Source organism: Carcharodon carcharias, chromosome 12 (assembly GCF_017639515.1).
Source record: "Carcharodon carcharias isolate sCarCar2 chromosome 12, sCarCar2.pri, whole genome shotgun sequence".
NCBI lineage: Eukaryota > Metazoa > Chordata > Chondrichthyes > Lamniformes > Lamnidae > Carcharodon > Carcharodon carcharias.
This window is the reverse complement of record NC_054478.1, coordinates 98413812-98427624: the sequence shown is the minus strand read 5'-3', so window position 1 is coordinate 98427624 and position 13813 is coordinate 98413812. Positions and strand designations below refer to the sequence as shown.

Here is a 13813-nt window from a genome sequence, read left to right as displayed (position 1 = left end):
TCAGTGGCAAAACTATACGTTACAGATTTGCCATTGCACAATGTGGAATTGAACATGGGGAGACAAGATCAAGGATAGCTTTTAGATGAAATGGAGTTAGAGGGCAACAATAAATAGATCAGGTGCAAAAATACAATTCAGTCCCATTTTAAAGTTGCACATATAGTCTAATTTTATATTTTGACATGAAGTTACAGTATTTATAGCTCAAAGCAAAGCTTTTGGAAATGTTGGTAGTAGAGGAAGGAGTAACAAAAGTAAAATACTGTGAATACTGGCAATCGGAAATAAAAATAGAAAATGCTGGAAATACTCAGCAGGTCTGGCAACATCTGTGGAGAGAGAAACAGAGTTAATGTCTCAGGCTGATGACTTCATCAGAACTGAGAAAAGTTAGAGATCTAACAGGTTTTAAGCAATTAGAGATGCAGAGAAAGTGGAGGAGGGAGAACTGTAATTAGGTGAAAGGCAGGAGCGATGAAATGAATAAAGAGATGAAGGTACAAGGCAAAAGGAGATGGTAGTGGGGTAAGTAAAGAAACAAAAGGTGGCCTTAGAGGAAGTGTAAGTGGGATTAGCAGAATCACCAATAGCTGCTGTCCAAAAAAAAGAATGATGGACAGAGGTTACGATCTGAAATTGTTGAACTCAATGTTGAGTCTGGAAGGCTGTAAAGTGCCTAATTGAAAGATGAAGTTGTGTTTTCAGCTTACATTGAGCTTATTGGAACAGTAGGAGGCAAAGTATGAGTGTAGAAGGTTAAGAATTAAAATGACAGGCTGTGTCACACTCGCAGACTGAATTATGAGCAGTGAGTGCAGTACACTAAATTGAGTAAAGTGTGTGTAAATCGATATTTCACCTGGAAGGAGTGTTCAGAGCCTTGGATGGTGGGAATGGAAGAAATAAAAGTACAGGTGCTACATCTCCTGCTTGGAAAGTGCAATGGAAGGTGAGCAGGTATTGGGGGTAATTGAGAAGTGGACCAGACCTTATTTTTGGACTTGAAATTTAAATCGCTGAAGAAAAAAGCGATGGATGAACAGAACTTTTCAGAAAGCATTTGTGAGAATCAGTGGAATCAAGTGGGCCAATTGCAGAGTGATGAGTTTACCTAAAGTGGATACAAACTGTAATACAGGAAGTCAAGTGGGACGGACAGGAAGGGTGCACAGATGCAAGATTTTTAAGGCATTATCCCTTCTGGATGCTGAAAGGGGAGGGGAGGGGAAGATGTATTTGGTGGTCGCGGTAAGTTAGAAGTGGTGAAAATTGCAGAGGGTGATTCACTGAAAGTGAAGGCTGGTGGAGTGAAAGTGAGGTGCTTCTGGGAGGGAGGGGAGGGGTGACAGCAGAAATACAGGAAGCAGAACAGACACAGTCGAGGGGCACCATCAACGGTGGTGAAAGGGGATCTTTGATTGTTGGACATGTCTTCCTTCCTCCTTAATTAAGGATTCCCCTCCACTGTCGTTGACAGAGGTCTCCCTACATGTCCCCTGCCCCATCACTATCCCAATACTCAATTTCCTATTCACTGTTCCCTCAATCTAATTTACTACCTGTCTAACTCTTCATCTTTGATTGCTGGCTCAATGCTTCCTGCTCCCCTCTCTTCAGAGTCCTTCAGGTAAAAACTTCAATAAGTCATTGAAAGACAAAAAATAAGTCAATAGATACAAAGAAAGAAAGACTTGCATCTATATAGCATTTTTCACAATGACCGGATGTCTCAAAGTGATTTACAGCCAATGAAGTACTTTTGAAATACAGTCAATGTGGGAATATAGTCAGCCAATTTGCACAAGCACAAACAGCAAAGAGATAATCTGTTTTTTGTGATGATGATTGGGGGATAAATATTGGCCAGGGCATCATAGAATATTTTATGTCCGCCTGAGAGGGCAGATGTGCCCTCAGTTTAACACCTCACCCAGAAGGTGACATTTTTGACAGTGCCGCATACCTTCAGCATTGCACAGGAGTGTCAGTCTTGATTTTTGTGTTCAAAAGTAACATCTTATTGCGTAAGTTTCATTTTGTTTTGGTTAAATGCTTGTTTTTGGAAATGTTTCATTTTTGGACATAAAATTTAAATGAAGAAGAAAAAATGGATGAAAAGGATTTTCAGTAAGTATTTATGAGAATCACAGGAATCTAGAAGACCAATTGCAGAGTGATGAGTTTACCTAAAATGGATACAAACTGTAACAGGAAGTCAAGTGGGCATACAGGAAGGGTGCACAAATGCAAGATTTTTATGATATTATATATAGATTTATGATACTCATAAATGACAGACAAAAATACAAAGATGCCTTCAAATATTGATATAAACAATTGCTCACTAAAATTGGTTTGTATTCATTAGCTGTTAATGAAATATGTTCCAATATAATTCAATTTAGAATTAAACTATTCACCTACCACTTATGAAGGTACATAGGGCCATCAAACCAGAAAATTGCAACAGCTGAAACTATAAAGTAATGCACATTTATATAGCACCCTGTTATGTCTTCTGAATGTCTCGAGGTGTTTTACAACCAACAGATAACTTTTAAAGTGTAGTTCTCTAGGTAGACACAGCAGCTAATTTTTTACAAGCAAAGTGCCATAAAGAACAAATTAATGAATCACCAGATAATCTGTTTTTGGCGGTGATCAGTGAAGGATGAACATTGGCCAGTTAGAGTGGGACAGGTTTATAGTGACAAACAGACAGGCAGAAAGAGTAGGGGATAAGGGATGAAAGTGATGGGGGAGGGAAAGAAGAGGGAAAGATACACAGTTAAAGTAGATGAAAGCATTTTTACATTTTTGTCCGAGTAATGTCATTGAACATCAAGGTATGTAATAACATATTCTTATAATTATATAATACATTGTGTATTTCCATTAGAAAACAGCATATCATCTGACTCACTACCAGCAATGCTACGGGAGAGATGCTACTCATGCATGTAAATATCTGTAAACTATCTGAGCTTCACAAACGAGACGAAGAACAGTTCCGTTATAAGGGATGTCATACGCTCCGCATAATTTTTGACAAATACATTGCTCAATGTAGAATTAAGCCAGGTTGGCCCGGAAGGTGACAGGTTTGATGCAAAAGGTGGCAATTAACAGATTTTAAATGTGCCAGTTGGTTCAGACATTATACTTAGTCTCAGAAATTGCACATATGGATATCAAACGAGGATGGGTTAATGCTCGTCTGTGATGTACCCCATTGCCAAATATGCTGTCAACTACCTAAGGCTCACATACGAAGAAGCCAATGGAGCAAGTTACTGGAGGCACCTGGTGTCACTGGATGGATGTCCCAATATGGGACAGTGTCTACAGGAGAAGGATGAAGAAAACTGGAGAAGGGAAAAGCCGCCACAGTGTTAATTTAAAAAATGGGATGTTGCAGCTGATGATAAATTACCACACACAAAATTGCAGGGTTTCAACCTACAGGTGGTAACAGATAACTGTCAAAGTTGAGTGGTGGAGCCAGTGGACTTGGATGTGAGGGGGGCATGGGTGTCATAGCTAACCCTCAACTGCTTTGAGGTAAGCCAATTTTGTATGTCAGGACTTGGTCAAAACTGACTGCAAATATCACCCACTTAACTTTTAAATTCCTGAGCACGATGGTGTTGCAATTTTGAGTCTGACATAACAGCAACCTGTCATTGGAGGGCATTGTCGTGGCTGTGCTAAATTGATTAAATCTGGAATTCAACCTCCCAACCCCACCCAGCTCAGCATTGTCCCACTTATTCAGTACAACCATGACCCAAAACATCCCAGCCAAATGTACACAAGTTGGCCCCTTTAAATTAACACACGTTCTTTCTTATACATGTTTGACACTCTATATCATTAGTACTATTTTATGGGGTCAAGGGGGACAGTAATCCTCTGGTGCACTGCCTGAGTGACCATACCTCATAAACCTTGGTAAACTTTCCAGTGTGGCAGCATCACAGCCACATTCACACTCGTCATGTATACTCCAGCAAGGCAGTCGTGGAACAGCAATCAACAGTAATAACCTTTGCTAAATTTCTCAATCATGCAGGCAAACAGACACCAACTGTATTTCTCGTAGTGCTGCTGCTTAAGCCAAGACCGGCATAGATCAGGAATTAAACCTAGAACCTTTTTGATCCCCATGTTTAGCAGCACATCTACCTCATGAGACACAAGAGAAGTTAGATTTAGGGTTTTAAAAACTAAACGCAACATGATTATTTGTCAGCTTATTCTTATACCCTATATGCAATTTCTAATTTCCATTTGTTCCACTTAACATTTTCTTCGTTTCCTTAGTTTAATACATTTCTTCTTACCTTCTATTCTACATCTTCTTATGGAGGTTCAGTAATAGAAGACAAAAATATTTCCATAAATTTGAGCTGGAACAATTTTTAGCTTGGCATTAACTTAACGAAGTTGTGCTGTTTTGAATATTTCATTAATATATAAATCACTTAATTATTTGGCTTTACAAAGTAGCATGCAATAAAATTTGGTTTCAGAATACTATGAAACAACTGCCATAAAATCAATTATGCTCAAAAAAACAAGCCGACCATAAATTTAGAATCAAAAATATGCTCAAAGGTCTGTCATATGCTGGAAAATGTATAATCACTCTTCATTATGAAAAAATATCCTTGAAGGAAATCCGTGAATGGAAAACAAGACATATAACAAAACAATTAATTGCAGAAGCCTGGAGAAGCAGCACATAATATATTTTAACAATACAGCCTGCATGGCATCCCCAACATGCCAAAAATAATTTTCCGCTTTATATTTCAAGAAGTAATGGGATTTACTCTGCACCCAATGAGTCACAGAGAATGGAAACTATTGGGTTATGAGGTCAAAAGATTTAATCTGGAAACTTACTTCTTCTTCTCGTCCTCATTCAGATTTTTCCACATCTCTTCAAGTTTCATGCTGACATCTTGCAGATTAGCCCTTGGGTTCTCGGCTAACAGTTTAGGTCGAGTTTCTTGAATGAAAAGGGCAGATGCTGACAGAGACTTTCTAACAGTGTGATTGCTGATCAGGTCATATATTGTGATCTGTCCAATCTTATCCTTCACTACATTAGAAGATTTTTTGTTTGGATCATTGGTTGAGGTAGTGTCGGTTGGTTTCTGGTGTTTGGTTTCATCACAATTTATATGTTTTTGGCCTGTAGCGTCTTTAGGTACTAAGAGCTTTACAGGTTCAAACATCTGTTCAGTAGAATCCTTCATCCCATGCCCCATACTCCAATTATCAGCAGTGAGTTCAGCAGAATCTTTTGCAATTGAGGTCTGTTCATTTAACGTCACAGGTGCTAGGGTTGGATTACTAGCTTTTTCTGGACATTTGGCACTGTTAATATCAGGTGGACTCTTTAAAAGAATTAGGTCATCATCCAGTGAAAATGTCACATCAAATTCTGGGACAGAAAGTGATGGCCTATCCTCAGAAGTAAGAGATTTTTCTTGGGAATCAGTCTGAACAATGTCACTGGCAAAGCTCTCCTTTTCATCAACCAACAGAGCAGAAATGTCATTAGAAAAAGAGATCTTTTTAGAGCAACCATTTAATGTATCTGCAACTTGAGAAATCTCTGGTGCTGTTAATACACCAGAATGATTTGGCTCACCACTGCAAACAAGTCCAGTTTCTTTCAAACATTCAGAGGATGATTTATCAGTTCCATTTCCAGCAAGTTGTCCATAAACTGAAATCAACACCTTCTCAATCACAAGCAAGATGGCCTCCTGGTGACAGAAGTTTTTAAGAAACATTTTAAGTACAGCATCAGTTTTAATTTTCCTTCAAGAAAAGTGCCCCGAGATATTAATATCGATTATGCTTTGAGTAATGTCAGAAAGGTAAAATAAAAGTGACTTAAATACCTTCCATCATGGCCCCAATTTCAACTATGGGCTACTTTTCAGTTACAGTTCAAATTTCACCTGCGGCAGTCAAAAACAGACCAGGGGTATTTAACTCCTAGTCTCATTATAATCTCACCAGTGAATTTCCCACTGAACTGGCTGACTCAATGGGAAACCCGCACACTTCCAGGCTGAAACTTCCAATGCTGGTCAGAGGCCTATTTAAAGTAGAACTGCATCTCTAAAAATCAGATTGCGTTCCCTTGTGACTTGCTTTGCTTGCAATATGGTAGAAGAAGAAATTATCAAAAGTGAGAAGGAGGCAGGTGTCAATGTTTGTGGAAGCCTGCTTGGTGATGCTTCTGAAAGGAACTGGCCTGCTGCCCTCGTCTGGCATCTGAGCCGAACATTCTTGCTCCCCACCTGATCGGCACGCTTCCTCTGGACTGCAACTAGCAGTTCACCAGCAATATACAAATAAGGCTGAAGGACCACTTTTCCATGGTCCTGCCTCTGGCTTCTACTGACCAAATTTGGGTGTAATCCAATCTCTGGCTGGTACTTGCAGACTTTAAGATCTCAACAGGGATTATACAACATACTGAGCTAAAAATGCAATGAAGTGCAAATCTTAGAGTGGCATTTGTTGTTGCTTGCTATTGTTAAGGAGTTGACAGTTTTGGGAGGATGAATATGATGATGTTCAATTTAGCTGAAAAGATATTTTACAGGTTCCATTTCAATAATAAATGTCTTTATCAGTGTATGACTTAAACTATTAACGACGATTGAACAAGAAAGAAATTTTTATGTGTGTCTCACCTTGTTATGAAGCATTACTTGAGTTTTATCTGGTGTTAAATTAACATCTACAACTGAAGCTGGAACCAAGATATTCAAGAAGAAAACCGGGTAACGAATATGTGAAGAATCCTTCTGTGATTGAGAGCTGTAGTAGTGCCGAACCAACTGTAAAATTAAAGCAAAAATTTAAAAAAATATATCTTTACAGGACATCCCAAGTAATATTCTCTCTAAGGAAGTTAAAACAGATTTTTAGTTTAGAAAAACACACTGAAAATCTTTATGAAGTAGATAATTTTAAAGTGCTGATTTTTCACTTATCCAAATCCTGCTTAAAAATTTAGTGAAGAACTATTCAGTCTTGTCTTTTCAACATGCTTCTAAAATATTCCAACAATGGGAACAAAGTCTAGATGTCGAAACTCAGTCTAAATGTTGCCAACCATGTGCAAATGTATTTAGGTGTGTTATAGAATAGTCTGCTTCATCCAAAAGCATTAATAATAATAATATTGAAATGTAAAGAACAGAAGGTTGGGTTGTCAGGTTTAAGAACCAGCCTTCTCATCTTGGCAAACAAACTACAATCCATTTATTGAAAAGTTGTAGATGATTATGCCAAAATGTTACAATCAATTAGATCACTGCGGGATGGATGACAGGTTCCATAGTGTTTGAAAATTTACAGCGTGCTCACGATAAATAACATATTGCAGCAGCCTCTGTTTAAATGTGGTATATTTTTAAATAGAAAGGATCTAAAAATGGATCAGATAATTCAAATATAACTAGGTATTGACCACCCCATTAATTGCTTTGGGACAAATGAAAGAAAAGTGTTAAAAAAAAATTAAAGCTACTATGAAAAAATCCTAGCATGCAAATTCCCTCTTATTATCCAATTAGTTTATCCTAACATGTGTGTTGGATTACATTATCTGCATGAACAATTTATGAAAATACACCCAGAGATATATAAAATCTTCTAATTAAATTCAACCAAAGCCAGATTGAGCTACAATACCTGTTGCAGAAATATTGATCAAACTCACATCTGACTGAGTTACTGTTTGCACATCAGACAGATTTTCACTGCAGTAACCTTTAGGGATAAGTTTAGACATCACAGCAAATTAATTTCAAAATTGAGGGGAATGTCACAGCTGCAAGAAACTGCAAGATGATTTTATGCCCATTTGTAATGCACAACCAATTAATTATGTGTTTCAATTAGAATTCTAAAACATAATTACTGCAACACCCACTAGGTTACTTCTTGTTCAGGAAAATGTTGGATGAAGCCCATATTTAACAGACTGCAAATGACAATAACTCAATGATAACTGAGTCAACCAACATTTGTCCATTTGCTCACTGGAAGTAGTCATGGAAAAATGAAAAACCTCGATTTGATCCCAAAATTCACCATGCATATCACTAATAATGCCCCCTACTACAACCTAAATAAGACTATTTGAATCCTGTTATACTAAGGTAATAAAAATTCTTCACTGTAAAGTACATTTATTGCACTCTAGGAAAACAGGTAAGCAGAATCATCACTAAAGTTATTCATCTACCTTTAATATTTCCTTGTGATGAACAGGTCTGGAATTAACAGAGATGAAACTTCTGTCAGGGCTGGTGAGACTTGTTAAAGACGGATTAGAACCTGGCTTGGGCAGAAAACCACTGAGGAAAATCTGTGAATACCAGCAAATAAAATCCACAAATTTAAAAATTGTAATGTTATCAAGATATGTTTAGGGAGGGCAACATATTTGGAGCTCCAAATCACTCTACAAAAGGGTGAAAGAACAAAGATTTGGCCCTGTGACTTTCCATGGTGATTCACCTGAATCAAGAGTGGAGACCCAGAAGCAAAAGCCTAGACCCTTCCCTGGAGGAAGCACACAAAAATAATTTAGAGGGCCAATCATCCCAGGTCACTGATGTAAATCGGAGCAGCAAGGTTCAGAGTATCATGGATGAAGGTCTGCAACTTTTCCTCTTAAACTGAAAATGTGTTGTGCAAAGAGACTCCACAAAGGGAAAAGAAGAATGTCAAAATATTATATTCATGTAATTTGAACTATTCAGCAACTGTTGCCTACTCTATTTGTAAATATGTAGTTGATTGTGTTGTGTAACTCAATTTAATAATTACGATTTTAATTTCCAACATACTACTGCTCTACATATACCACAATGTTTTCTCCAAATCTGCTTCTGCTGCATGTTAAATGATCTGAAAATGAATAGTATATTTATTGTTCAAATGAGTACTATTCGACATTATCTAATTTGGTAGTAATTACCACATCTTTCCACCATGTGACTGAATACTGGAATGCATGTAAGGCAAAGGGTACAGGCAAACGCTATTTACTGAGTAAACATTAAGGTCAGCAAGAAAACATCTGTCAGCAGTGATAAATTAGATTTTATGAACCAATGGGTTACAATGTGACTGATACATTCACTATGAAAGTTTTTTTTAAAATAACAGCTGGACATTCATTTTCTGGTCTACAAAACTGCCTCCATTCAAAATGACTTCTTCCCCAGCCCCCAATTCTTCATCTTTCCCTTTGAGAGCCACTCTGGCTTCACATTTTCTTTATGTTGTTTTTCTTCTGGCTTGAAAAATAAAACAAACGTCACATAGAATTTTTGTTTTACAGGTTGTGGTAATCATAGAATTTCCTTTAACATAGAGATGGCAAATTAAAGTATATTGCCTTATACTTAATTTTATATATAAAAAACTGAACAGCTCATATAAACGTTCAATCTGCAATTTTGGATGGAAAAAAAAAGTTGTCTGCTTGACCCCTGGGAATTTACAAACCTATGTAGGTACCTGGCTAAGTAAAGGACATGTCAGGCAAATGTCAATCTACTGAGTTGGTCTGAGTTGCTGAAATCCCCCAAAAATCTAGAACAAATAATCACAAAAAATAACCAGCAGCAGCTATGAACATTGGAGTGTTTTTCAAAACTTGCTCAACATAATTTTAATCAAAAAAAAATCAAAGCGTGCCAAGATAGCATTCAGCAGGTTTGAAATGTTAAGTCTTTTTCTGTTGTAAGAATAGACAGTGAATATATGAATTTGCACGGCAACTAGTTTGGTGGTCAGGGTGAAGTGTTTCAGATTGGCCACTGATTCAAGGAGTTGCAAATATTAACACATTTCTCTAATTTCTCTTATATCTCCCCTCATGTCCTCTGAGCTAACCTTGTCATTGAAACCCCTCTCTATTCCAACTGGAGTGCTGACCTCCAGATTCTCTTCTGACCCTCACTTGAGCTGATATTGTAAACTGCTCCCTCTCCTTGGATTTTGTCCCATTCTTTTTCAAATCTGCCACCGTCACCACTCTTCTAAACAAATAAGCACATTTTGCCCATGTCCTTGCAAACATTGGAATGATCCTTAAGCCTCAAAAAGAATGCTTAGGATCACACTGTATTCTCATACCCTCCCCAAATGTGGGACAAGTGCACCAGCCAATCTTGCAAATGCCATCAGTGGGCGTGGATTTTCTGCTGCTTCCCCCCAACATCCTACCTGAAATTGGTGGAAACCAGTCAGGTTTAAATGAGGCCCAGATGTTAAAATCGGCTGGTTGTCTTTCTGCTATGGTGGGTGGGAAGTCCCCTGTGTGATTTCTTACCAGAAATGCACAGGCAGTTCAATTCAGACTTTTATTTTATATGTTTTAACATAACTTTGGAAATCTATATAATATCACTTTATTAAAATGTTATACCAATAAGCTAATTTTAATTTTGTATTTAATACTTAGATGACATGGTGTAGTAGGGAGTGAGCTTGTTAAGCTTGGTGCTATGAGTTTTCAATGGAGTTGGCATGTCCATTTTTTGTTACTTACTTAGCCTGAGAAACTATGCTTAAGCTTTCCTCTTTGCCTTTGAAAATTCAGTACACCAATACTCTTTTTTTGAAGTTCTGCAGTTAAGAAATTTATTTAAAGTTTTTCTCTACTTTTAACGTGAAACAAAATCCTGCCGTGTTGAACTTTATTGAACAAATCCTAGGGGGAAAATTGTATAAATTAATAGTATTAAAGGTTAGAGGGCAGTGTCAAAGGTTGCATAGTCTTGGTGAGTACTCTTTTTTAACCAATTCCAACTTTAACTATTGGAAGTTAAGTTTTATATTTATAAAGTTTCAAACTGTAGAGAATAGTAAACAATATTTGTACTAATTGGAGTTTACACAATGAACAAATTATCACCCATAATAAAGATGAATGTATGGTTTTTAAATTAATACTTTTGTAACAAAAAATATCTCCACCAAAATTAATTAGTGAGAAATTGTTTTCCATTTAAGAAAGCCTAGTTACATTTTCGAGTGGAATGGCCTGCAGTTGAATTTAAAATTGTCCAATTGAAGACGTTTTAAACTGATAAAGATATAGAACAGAAACAGTAATTATATTTTCACAACACATCTTCATGTACAACATTTGTTAAAAAAGCTGTTAGCTATGGAAAAACATATGCTTAAACATTGTGTGCACGTAATATGTCAACGTTCATTAGTCTTTAACTTTTTTGGAAATAATTATCAAATTAAAAACAATAAATGACAGGCTACAATGTTTCCATAGTTATTTTAGCAATTAGTGAAGGTTCCATGTTACAGTCAGAACACATTTGTCAGTTCCTAATAACCTTATTTCCAAGCTGCCAGGGTGCAAATGGACTGCTGTGCAGGTACATGTACATTTGTTGCAGCACAGCACAAGTTCTGGTGGGTGAGCAGTTGAAGCTGTAGCTTCATAAACAATTTTCTGAAAATTCTTCCAGTAAAAACTTCCAGAAACAGCCATCACACAATCTCACCAAACAGAAGCAGCTTCCAACACAATGGATTGGATTCTGCAGTCATTGGCAAATAAATGATGCTCATCATTCATTACGCTTACAGCTGCCAACAGACGTTTTGTGGCCTTTTGTGTGGCAACTTACAGTCATCGATAGTCTGAAAAAGCATCCGACCTCTACAGGGGATATGGAACCTAAGTGAATAGGCCAAACAACAGCATGTCGCTTGAACCAATAGGACTGTTATTTAAAAAGAAAGGAAGGGATAGACTGAGTAATTACAGGTCAGTCAGTCTTACCTCAGTGGGAAATCTGTTGAAAAAAATTCTATTGGGCATTATAAATCGTCATTTAGAAAAGGCATTGATTAGTCAAGGATTGTTAGCATAGATTTAAGAGAATGGTGTGTCTGACTAACTTGACTGAATTTTTTGAGGGGGAAAACAAGGAGGGTGGATGAGGGTTGCATGATCGATGCAGTCTACAAGGATTTTAGCATGGCTTTTGATAAGGTCTCACATGATAGGCTACTCAGACAAGTAAGGGCCTATGGGATCCAAGGGAAAGTGGCAAGTTGGATCCAAAATTGAGAGCAACAGGTAATGGTTGAGCAGTGATTTTGTGATGGAAAAGCTGCTCCCAATGGAGTTCTGCAAGGCCCAGGATTGGGTCCCTTGATTTTTGTGGGATATATCAAAAAGGGGAGGCAATGGCATAGTGGTATTGTCATTGGACTAGTAATCCAGAGACCCAAGGTGATGCGCTGGGGACCTGGGTTTGAATCAGATGATGGAATTTGAATTCAATAAAAATCTGAAATTAAAAGTCTAATGATGACCATGAAACCATTGTCGATTGTTGTAAAAACCCATCTGGTTCACTAATGTCCTTCAGGGAAAGAAATCTATCGTCCTTACCTGGTCTGGCATACATGTGACTCCAGACCCACAGCAATGTGGTTGACTCTTAAATGCCCTCTGAAATGGCCTAGCAAGCTACTCAGTTGTATTAAACTGCGACAAAGTCTCAAAAAAGGAATAAAACCAGACAGATCACACAGCATCGACCCAGACACCGAAAAAGACAACGGCAATCACAGCCCTGTCGACCCTGCAAAGTCCTCCTTAGTAACATCTGGGGGCTAGAGCCAAAATTTGGAGAGCTGTTTCAGAGATTAGTCAAGCAACAGCCTGACATAGTCATCCTCATGAAATCATGCCTTACAGATAATGTCCCAGACACCAGCATCACCATCCCTGGGTATGCCCTGTCCCACCGGCAGGACAGACCCAGCAAAGGTGCAGGCTTAGCGGTATACAGTCGGGAGGGAGTTGCCCTGGGAGTTTTCAACATCGACTCCGGATCCCATGAAATCTCATGGCATCAAACATGGGCAGGGAAACCTCCTGCTGATTACCACGTACACCCTCCCTCAGCTGATGAATCAGTGCTCTTCCATGCTGAACATCATTTGGAGGAAGCACCAAGGGTGACAAGGGCGCAGAACGTACTCTGAGTGGGGGACTTCAAAGTCCACTGCCAAAAGTAGCCTGTAGCACCACTATTTAGCGAGCTGGCTGAGTTCTAAATGATACAGCTGCTAGACTGGGTCTGCAGCAGGTGGTGAGGGAACCAACAAGAGGGAAAAACAAACTCGACCTCACCCTCACCAACCTGCCTGCCACAGATGCATCTGTCCATGACAGTATCAGTAGGGGTGACTACTGCACAGTCCTTGTGGAGATGAAGTCCCACCTTCACATTGAGGATACCCTCCATCGTGTTGTGTGGCACCACCACCATGCTAAATGGGATAGATTTCAAACAGATCTAGCAATTCAAGACTGGACATCCATGAGGTGCTGTGGGCCATCAGCAGCAGCAGAATTGTACTCAAACACAATCTGTAACCTCATGGCCTGGCATATCCTCCACTCTAACATTACCATCAAGCCAGGGGATCAAACCTGGTTCAAAGAAGAATGCAGGAGGGCATGCCACGAGCAGCACCAGGCATACCTAAAAATGAGGTGCCAACCTGGTGAAGCTATAACACAGGGCTATAATACAGCATAAGCAGCAAGTGAAAGACAGAACTAGGCGATCCCACAACCAACGGATCAGATCTAAGCTCTGCAGTCCTGCATCATGCAGTCATGAATGGTGGTGGGCAATTAAGCAACTCACTAGAGGAGGAGGCTCCACAAATATCCGCATCCTCAATGATGGAGGAGCCCAGCACAGCA

At 38.6% G+C, this 13813-nt stretch overlaps 1 protein-coding gene across 10 annotated transcripts in view; it reads right to left on the bottom strand.

Moving 5' to 3' along the window:
* pms1 (PMS1 homolog 1, mismatch repair system component) overlaps positions 1-13813 on the bottom strand; it is a 118285-nt gene that overhangs the window by 26799 nt on the left and 77673 nt on the right. For 8 of the 10 annotated variants that reach the window (XM_041200199.1, XM_041200204.1, XM_041200207.1 and 5 more), the window contains 3 exons: positions 8288-8410; positions 6726-6872; positions 4912-5783 (listed from right to left, as the gene is read on the bottom strand). In XM_041200199.1, coding sequence (XP_041056133.1) covers positions 4912-5783; positions 6726-6872; positions 8288-8410 — 1142 coding nt within the window. Of the gene's footprint in view, positions 1-4911; positions 5784-6725; positions 6873-8287; positions 8411-9134; positions 9348-13813 lie in introns of those variants that run through there. The other 2 variants (XM_041200205.1, XM_041200208.1) reach the window with 2 other exon arrangements.